Here is a 10,466-nt window from a genome sequence, read left to right as displayed (position 1 = left end):
AAATTTTTTTAAAAAAAAAAAAATAAATAAATAAAAAAATTATATTTTTTTTTTTATTATAATAATAAATATTTATTTTTTTTTTTTTAATTTTTTTTTTTTTTTAAATTTTTTTTTTTTTTTTTTTTTTTTTTTTTTTTTTTTTTTTTAAAAGCCACTTGTTTACGCATCTTATATAAAACGGTTGTGATGAATATAAAAATTAATCATTAAAAGTAAGAAGAAATTAAAAAAAAAAAACAAAATAAAAAAGGAACAAGTGGTTATAACATGAATGGAGTTAATATATTATATTAAATAAATGTTATAAAAAAAATAAATAAATAAAATAAATAAATGATGGAAGTAAAAATAATTAATTATATAAACAGGAAAAATAAGGAATATATTATATTCATATGTAATGATTTATTATATATATATATATATTTATTTATTTATTATTCGTTTAATTTTTTATTTTGTAGTGTGCGTCGATGCGTTTCTTTAGTCCCAGGCACCCCTAAAATTTCAGACCTTTGTGTCTTTTACATTTTAGAAATATAAGCAATGATAAAGTATCGTTTATTTAATATTTGTATCTTTTTGCTTTTCATTTTATTTAATTATTTTTGTTGTGCTTTAAGAAGTTATAAAAAATATAGGGTAACAAGCTTCATCGGTAGTACACCACAGAAGCCTGTACACTTATTTAACATTCGTGTTGTAAAAAAGAATATCTTTTTATGGTATATAAAAAAGAAAGGGGGAGACATATGTAAATCCGTTAATTCTTTTAATTTGTTTGAAAAAAATAATAATAATAATGATTATAATGATGATGATGATAATAATAATGATGATAAAAATAATAATAATAATAATAATAATAATAATGATGATGATAATGAAGATGATATAACATATGAAGAGATTGAAGAATATTTGAAAAAGAATAAAGTAGAAGATTATGAAGAAGATGAAGGGAAAAGTGAAATTTTAAAATTAATAAATTATATACCGACCTTATCAAATGAAGAAGAATTTTTTTCTACATTTGGTTATGTAAATAGAGAAAAGAAATCTATGGAATATTATTTTAATCAAATGAAAAATGAAAAAGAACGTAAACAGAAAAAAAATTATAATATTTTAAATTTTATATTATCTTATTATTTAAAAAAAAAAATTTTTAATGATGTTCATTCGAATAAAAATTATGATAGTATACAATCGTATTGTTATTATATAAATAACTTGATAAATCATAAGGATACCTCTCTTGAGTGGAGAAATGGTAAAAAGAAAAAAAAAAAAAAAAATATATATATATATATATATATATATAAAATAAACATTATGTGTGTATATAAATTATTGAAGTGTCTTTATTTTGTTATATTTAATATATTATATTATTACTTTTTTCCTTTTATTTATTTATTTGTTTATTTTATTTTATTTTTTTTTCTTTTGTTTCGTAGGAAATTTAAGCAAGAAGAACAACATATTTTCAAATAAATGGTTGTGTAGTTTTATATCATTTTATTTGAAAAATGTAAATGCCCTAAAATATATTTCTTTTGGTTGTGTAAGTGCAGGTCTAACATTTTTGTTAAAGTATATACTTAGAAATATTCGGATCGATAACATTTTTCTTTTGAAGAACCATTTTAATTTAATGTACGGCTTACGAAATATGAAGATCTATAAAATAGTTCTTTTTTGTTTATTTATAAATGTGTTATTTATAAATAAATATAATCAATATTTTTCTATAACTGATGATGGCTTTGCTGTGTTATTTAGTAATTATTTTTTTTATGAAGGCATAGAACATTTGAATAAAAAAAAGATTTTTCAATTTATGGATAAATATAATTATACCTTAAACGATATATTATTTTCATTGAATGATATGTTTATTTATTTCTTAAATAAGAAAATATATGTTGATGAAATATTTGATCCAGATATTGTAAAATATATTGATAGTTTTTTAAGCTTATATCAAAAATTATTTAAGACGAATAAGGAAAACATAAAAAATATATTAACTATGATATTGAATAAATATCATATTTATAATGTAAAGAATGAAAATAAAAATAAAGATTTGTTATCTCGAATTTTTTATATCTTCTATATAATTAATATTAAGTTTAAATATGATGTAATACAAGCACATAAGTTGAATTTACTTAGAGAAAATAAATACATGATACCTTTTTTTTTCAAGAATAATAAAATATCCAATTATTTCCTACTCTCCCACATTTCGGATCATTTAAATGTAAGTTGAAATTATATCCTTGTGTATATTATTCAAACATATATATATAATATATATATATATATATATATATATTTTATTTTTAGGTAAAAGAGAAAATAATCAATAATTACCTCCTAGAAAAGATGAAGAATGATTATGAAAAGTATGTTCTTTCCTTATTAAGAACAAAAACATATTCAAATAGTGTGTATGATGATATAAAAAATATACTCTTCATAACACTACATAGCAGTGTTATTGATGATGTAAACGTCTCCATTTTTATGAACCTTGTTAAAGATATAATTAGTAATGTTGATTATGAATGTAAATATACCTCGAGAAGTAATAGGAAGGATAAAATTGTAAGTGAATTTGAAATGGATGGAAATGATGTTCTGAAGGAAAAAGAAAATATTTCCTCGAATAATAATAATGATGATGACAAAAATGATGATGATGATAATAATGATGATGATAATAATGATGATGATAATAATGATGGTGATAATAATGATGGTGATAATAATGATGATGATAATAATAATGATGATAATAGCAATGATCATATTAATGATCATAGTAATGATCATAGCAATGATGATAATTCAAATTTCGAATCAAACTTATTTAACGAAAACAATTTAGAAAAAGGATTTTATTCCAACATGGAAGAAAGTGTAGACTACATTATTCATGACAATTATTCCCTAAAAAATGCAACAAAAAACACAGGGGATATATCAACCGAGAAGATAAAAAAAAATGATGTAATATTAAGTGAGAAAGAGGAATTAAAAGAAAAAGAACAATTAATGAAAAAATTAAATGATATATATTTTTTAAGAAAATATTTAAATATTGATAAAGAATTTACAGATAATTTTTTAGAAAAATATTTATTTAAATATATTTATAAAGAATATAAAATATTCATTAATAATTTAATTTTTAAGAAATTAAAAAATAAAAATGACAACTTATTTTTTCTTAAACGTGGTATAAATTTACCAAGTAAGACAGCACAAAATATTGTAAAAAATATTATCCTCAATTTTGTTATTAAGACAAAAGAAAACATCGCTATTTTTTATAAACTTGAAAATATAGATAAATGTTTAAGATTGATAGTTAACTTGATAAATATATATAAGAAAATAAAAAAAAAAAAAAAATTTATTAAATTTAATTCGAATATATTTAATCTTGATCATTTTTTTTCTTACAATTGTTATAAAGAAAATGAGCACACTAATATAATACAAAATGATCCGAGTAGCAATGTAACTAATAATGATAATATATCTAATATTAATGATGTCTCTTCTTATGATAATATATTACAAGAGGATCATATGGTAAATGATCATGGTAAGAATAAGGAAGAAAAGGAAAATTTTACTAGTGATGAGCAAGTTAATTTAAATCAACCTTTTCTAAAAGAAGAAGAAGAGTTTATAAAACATAACATTTATAAAGAGAAATTATGTGATGAAAATGAAGGGAAAATTATTCTTAATAAAAATGATAGAAAGAAATTATACGAAGAATTTGTTTTAAAATATATGAAAAACAAATCTGAAAGGAATATTTTAAAAATTATTTTTAATTTAGATTATGATAATGATGATATAGATAAAGAAATTGAAGATAATATAATAAAACGTTTTTTAGAAGATAGTACAAAAAATAAATTAACAAATTTAAAAAATTTAGATATGCAATTAAAAATTATAGGTAATGATAATTTATTTGATTATAAAAATCTGAATTTTAATGAAGGCTTATTAATTAAGCATAATTTTAAAAAAAGCTTGAAAGATGAAGAAAGTAAAAAAATGGTTTTAAATGAATATATTATAAAAAAAGAAGACATTTTTGATGATATTGATGATGAATCCTTCTTAGAGATATGTCAGAAAATGTATATAAATAAATTATTTCATTTAAAGGAAAATATATATAATAATAGGAAGGAATTATATTTTTATCAAGTTATATTAAATATAGAAAATATAAATGAAATACATGATATCTATTTAATAGATCAATATGAGAAAATGATTAATGATACAATAAAAACCAATATATTGAATAAAAATTATACAAATATTAAAAATTTATATTTAAAAAAAATTATTAACTTTTTAAATATATCTGAAGAAAAAGCTTCTATTGTAGAACTAAATTGTATTTTTCATCAAACCAATTATATATTTAAAACTATAAAAGAAAATTTCTACATATATAGAAATGACACTGATTTTATTGATGATATTAATGAAATATTAACTATATATAAGAATTTTGATCTTATAAAAAAGGTCATAAGAAATAACCAAGAAATGTATTTTGTTAAGTTTTCTCTTGTGGAATCCAATTATAATATTGTTCACAAAATATTTGAGAGATATGTTTTATATGTCATTGATGTTATAACGAATGAGAATAGAAACATCTATAAGGATAACATCTTTAAGCTGAGAACCATATTGAATGTCCATGAGACGATTGTGAATGATATATCTGCTAAGATATATAGGGTAAGGTTTATAAAATGGATATTGTGTGACATATTGGTGTTACAATCATAAATATATATATAAATATATATATTTTATTGTGTTTTATTTTATTTGTTTTGTAGAAATATATTGAGAACCAAGAATTACATTCCCTTAATAACATGGATTCCTTTTTCAACTTTCTATTTAATATGAGCAAAGAAGAACAAAAAAATATCGTTATAGATTTTTTAAGGACTAAAATTGATACCTACTTAAAATCAGATGAAAATTATGATGAAAAGTTGCATAAATTATATGACTTGTTAATTTTTATAAATGATAATTTGCAATATAAAAAAAACATATTTGATTTATCATCCTTAAGTTCTAAATTGTTGTATGAATTTTTATTATCTTGTGTTGACAATTATATTCATACGAAAAAAACGGATGCCTTCATAAAATCGCAAGGTATAAGAAATATAGCTTGATTCATAAAATAAATGTTTATATGTATATTATATATATATATATACTTATATATATATATGTTTCTTATTTTATTTATTTATTCGTTCATTTTGTATAGCTGATTATATCAACCACTTTAACAATTTTTTGAGCAAAATCAAAGCGTTAATTAGGGGCCCAGAAGAACAGTATCATCTTTCCCACGTGCTAAATATTTTGTACGATATAAAATAAAAAATATATAAAAATATGATAAATGTATGTATATAATTCAGGTTATATATTTGAACATTAATATATATATATATATATATATATTTTTTTCTTTGTTAGAAAAAATGATATTATAAAGAGGGCGATAAATTTACTGGACAAGTTTGAATATGACGTAAGAAATAATATATATTTCAAATAATAAATGAGATATTCGTACTTTTATACATATTCAAATATATTTATTTGTGTGTTACATTTAATTTTTAGATGTGCATTGAAGAAGTTTATAATTTAATAAAACTGCAAATGATAGATGAAAATATTAACTTTTCAGATATTGATATTGCCAAGAGAAAAAAATTAGTAAATACATGAAAGAACTTTTTTTAAAAATAATTCACAAGGGATATATAAATATATATATATATATATATATATGTTAATTGTTCATTTATTATTTTATTTTAACTTATTTTTTTTTCCCTTAGGTGAATATATTTTCTTATCAAAATATTAGTGATGAGAAGAAATTTCTTTATATGGACACTTTAAAAAAGTAAATAAAGTTCACATTAGAAAATAATATTTTAAATATATATTTATTATATTATATTATATTTATATATATATATTTTTTTTTTTTGTAGAATATTATTATGATTAAACAATTCATATGTGATAAATAATTCACACTATAAGAAATGGCAGTAGTAAAATTATCTTTTAATGCTTATGGAAGGACTTCATTTTATTGTAATATTTATTTATTATTTTGTTTTATTTTGTTTTGTTTTGTTTTATTTTGCTTTGTTTTATGTTATTTTAATTAATTTTAAATTTTTTATATTTTTTAAATATTATGAAAAATATTGTTTTATGTATATACATAAATATGTAAGTATGCATAAAAAAGTATATGTAATTTTATATATTCAATTTTATGGGTAAAAAAATTATAAAATAATATAAAAATGATTTTTTTTTTTTTTTTTTTGTACACATAATATGAATAATTTACTTATATATATATATATATATATATATATATATATATATATATATTATATATATATAATTTTTTATTTTTTTCTTTTTATTTAAATTTTTTTGAGTGTTTATTTATCTTGTGTTTTTTGTTGTAACTCATTATTATGATCTGCATCAACTAGATATTTCATTTTTCCCAATATTTCATTATTATAAGTATTTTGATACTTATTATAAAAGTTGGTTGTAGTATCATATAAAATTTTGAATGCATTAATATCATCAAAGAATCCTTTTCTATATTCATCATTACTATAATCGGAACAATCATCATAATCATAATATGCGTCATCATCATCATCATCGTCATCTTCATCTTCATCATAATCCGGATCACCATGATTATTATTATGATTTTTGATTTCTTTATTAAAATTTTGTGTTTGAGCAGTTACAATATTATCTAATGTAACATTATCTTTTAATTTTATTTTTAGATCATTTTTTTTTTCTAAGGCTTCGATAGTTTTAATTAATTTATATGCCTTTTCATTTGTAGCGTCCTCATTTTCATCTATATCTACTTCACTATTATCATCAATTGATGATGTATCTGAATCGAATGATTTTTCAGACATTTCTTTGACATTTTTATTTTCATAATATAAATTAGCTACATTAACTAGGTTGAGCATAAATGTATTAATTTCATTAATATGAATACTAATATTAGCATTGTGCATATTTTCTAATATATTACTCATGGCTAATATATACAATTTCCTTGTATTATTAATTTTGATATCATTTAGATTAGATAAGAACATTAATATAACATTTGTCTTATTTATATTATTAAAGAATAAAAAGAATTGATCAACATTATAAATGATAATTGAATAAAATAATTTCCTAATATATTCTAGACTTGTTTTACTCAAAATATCTTCATCGTATTCACTACAAATACTATCTGCACCATCATTATTTTCTAAAGATTCTTTTTTTTTTTGATTCATAAGAGCTTGTGCTTCATCATGTTTAAATAATTTCATAGAAAAAGCATTTAGCACAGGTATTATTAATTCATCTACTCCTCTTATTTTTACAGTAGCTTCAAATAGTATAAAGAATAATTTGCATGCACTTTTAACAATTTTAGAATGTAAAGCAAACATACCTAATCTATAAACCATATGAATATATTTCATTCCATATTCATGACTATACATTTGAACAAAACTTTCTGTTGCTTTAGATATTATATTATCAAATACACCTATAGAAAATGATAAATCAAATATGAAATCATAAAAATATGCATCACTATTTTTGTCACTAATCAAGATTTCATTGTTTAAAATAATTTGTGGATTTGTTCGTATCATATTCAATTCTTGCATTTTCAAATTCTCATCTGTATTAAAATAAAATATATCATATAACTTTTCAAAACGTTTATATACTTGTTCATCTATATCTAAATAATATGTTATATTTGTTAATAAAGATAATGCTTCTTCTAAATAATCAATGGAAGGGGATTTAAAGGTTTCATCAACAACTACATATAAATAAGATATGGTATTTTTATAAATTTGTACTTTATTTTCTTCATCTACTGAATCTAATAAGCTTAAGATTGCTGTTAATATAGATAAAATGACAGAATTTAAATCCAATTCTTCATTTTCATTTTTTTTATCTTTTTTTTCATTCATAAGGGTACTATATTTTTGTTTAATAAAAGAGTTATCACTCATACTATTCATTGTTATATCATTGTTATTATGAAAATGGTGATGATGATGATGATGCATGTGATGACTATTATTATTACTATTATAATTACTATTATTATTATTATAATTACTATTATTATTATTATTATAATTACTATTATTATTAGTATGGCTATTATTTCTTAAATTATATTCTAATGAATTCTTAATATTTGCTTCAACATCTTTTTTATTTATAAGGAATACAAAACTTGTACATAATGCAACTACAACATCATTTACATATGGTGTTATATAATCTTTATATGTATATGCTAAATTATCTAATGTCATAACAATATATTCACATTTAATTTCTTTTATTACATTTAATAATCGTTCAATAAGTAATGGAATGGTTTTTATGATTGCATTTTTTAAATATTCATTTTTGATTTTAAAGAATTTCTTAATATATGATGCACTAGCTACTCTAATTAATAAACTTGAACTACCCATATGATTAAGAATGATTTCATAGTTTCTTAATAATCCATTTATATCTGAGAAGGATTGTACTTTTTTAATAAAACAAGAATAGGTTACAATTGATTGATAGCATAATAAATAATTTGGACTATTTAAATCATTTTCTACATAAGTTTTTAAAAATTGTTCAATGTTCATATTTCTTTTCTTATCACATAGACGATTATATAAGCATTCTAATATTTTTAAAGCACCATATTTATATTTACAATATTCATTATTTAATAATTCTTCTAATTGGGTGAACTGATCATTTTCATTAGTAGCATTATTACTAGTACTATAAATTTTAGTATAATTTTCATTATATGTACTTATAATATTTTCACATAAAGTAAATAATTCTGATATATGTTTAACACCTCTATATCTTGTTAAATCTTTTATAAAAGAGCTGGCACTTACTTTTTTATCTTCTACAACATATGTATTAAATATATTCATAGTATAATCATATTCATCATATAATAATTTTTCAATATCTTCATTATTATAACATAATAATGGAAATATTATACTTCGAACTAGAAAATCAAAATTATTTTTTATATAATTTTTATATATTAATGCATTCTCAACACCATATGATAATCCTTGTAATATATATATTAAACATTCGTCTGTTAAAGTTTTTTTATTTTTGTCATAATTTTGTAAATTAATTATGAAGTCTTCAAAGAATGGACATAACCATTTGTTCAAGAATACATCACAAAATTTTTTTGTAATATCATTATTAAATTTATTATAATTCGTATTCACATATCTAGAAAATAAACGAGTTATAATATCTAATACTATTCTTTTACATTTAAATTGTGGTAATTTTTTTAAATAATTTTCATCTTCAATATAATTTGTAACTATAATTTCATTCTTTAATATAAAATCAAATAAACTGAAATAATTATCCATATATTCTAATATTATAACTTCTTTTATTAAATAACTATCATTCACATAATAATATATTTTACAAATTAAACTTAAAATCTCACTAACATCATTATTATTTAAATCTAACATACTTAAATCATATAAACAATTAATCAATGGATAAAAATATTTATTCAATATATCTATATATAATTCATTATTCTCTTTCTTTTTTATTTTTAATTTCTTAAATATTAATTTTAAACAATATAAACTTACATATAGTCTACGGAAATCTTTTCTTTGATTCATATCTTCTAGGATATTTTCTAATAAAGAAAAATTATCTGGGAAATTATTATGTATTAAAATTTTCATTATTTCAAATAATTGAATATATAATTGTTTATCTTTCATTTCTAAATATAATAAGCTTTCATATATATCTTTTGTTAAGGTACATACTTCTTCTTTTTTTAATACATCATAATTGTTTCGAATACTGTTCTTTAAAAATATGGAAGCTGATATCCTAATATTGTCATCTACAACATTAATACTCTTCACTATGTTTAATATAACATTCATATAACCATCAACCTTAGTTATTTGTTTTAAGTATTCTTCACATTCAATTCTTTTCTCCTTTGAAGCGCTGATGGAACCCTCGAGCACTTCACATAATTTGCTGGTATTTAAAAGGTTCTCCATTTTTTTTTTTTTTTTCCTTTCTCAAAAAAATAATAATAAAAGCAAAAAAAAAAAAAAAAAAAAAAAAAAAAAAAAGAAAATATATATATATATATATATATATAAATATAAATATATATTTATATCTGTATTGTTCTATATATATATATATAAATATATATTTATATCTGTATT

General features: G+C 19.2%; 2 protein-coding genes across 2 annotated transcripts; one reads left to right on the top strand and one right to left on the bottom strand.

The window, feature by feature from the left end:
- Positions 1-549: 549 nt before the first annotated feature.
- On the top strand, positions 550-6,108 carry PRSY57_0704300 (hypothetical protein; the record flags this gene model as incomplete). The annotated part of the gene is made up of 9 exons (XM_012906708.2): positions 550-1,276; positions 1,464-2,272; positions 2,359-4,797; positions 4,902-5,232; positions 5,351-5,450; positions 5,566-5,620; positions 5,716-5,811; positions 5,937-6,004; positions 6,096-6,108. 9 exons carry the CDS (start codon positions 550-552, stop codon positions 6,106-6,108), a joined length of 4,638 nt encoding a protein of 1,545 aa, XP_012762162.2.
- A 455-nt stretch (positions 6,109-6,563) lies between these two features.
- On the bottom strand, positions 6,564-10,292 carry PRSY57_0704200 (importin-7, putative; the record flags this gene model as incomplete). The annotated part of the gene is made up of 1 exon (XM_012906707.1): positions 6,564-10,292. The coding sequence occupies one exon, from the start codon at positions 10,290-10,292 to the stop codon at positions 6,564-6,566; it is 3,729 nt and encodes a 1,242-aa protein (XP_012762161.1).
- Positions 10,293-10,466: the final 174 nt, after the last annotated feature.

Source organism: Plasmodium reichenowi, chromosome 7 (assembly GCF_001601855.1).
Source record: "Plasmodium reichenowi strain SY57 chromosome 7, whole genome shotgun sequence".
Taxonomy (NCBI): domain Eukaryota; phylum Apicomplexa; class Aconoidasida; order Haemosporida; family Plasmodiidae; genus Plasmodium; species Plasmodium reichenowi.
The sequence above is the reverse complement of the archived record's forward strand: the minus strand, read 5'-3'. Positions and strand labels throughout refer to the sequence as shown.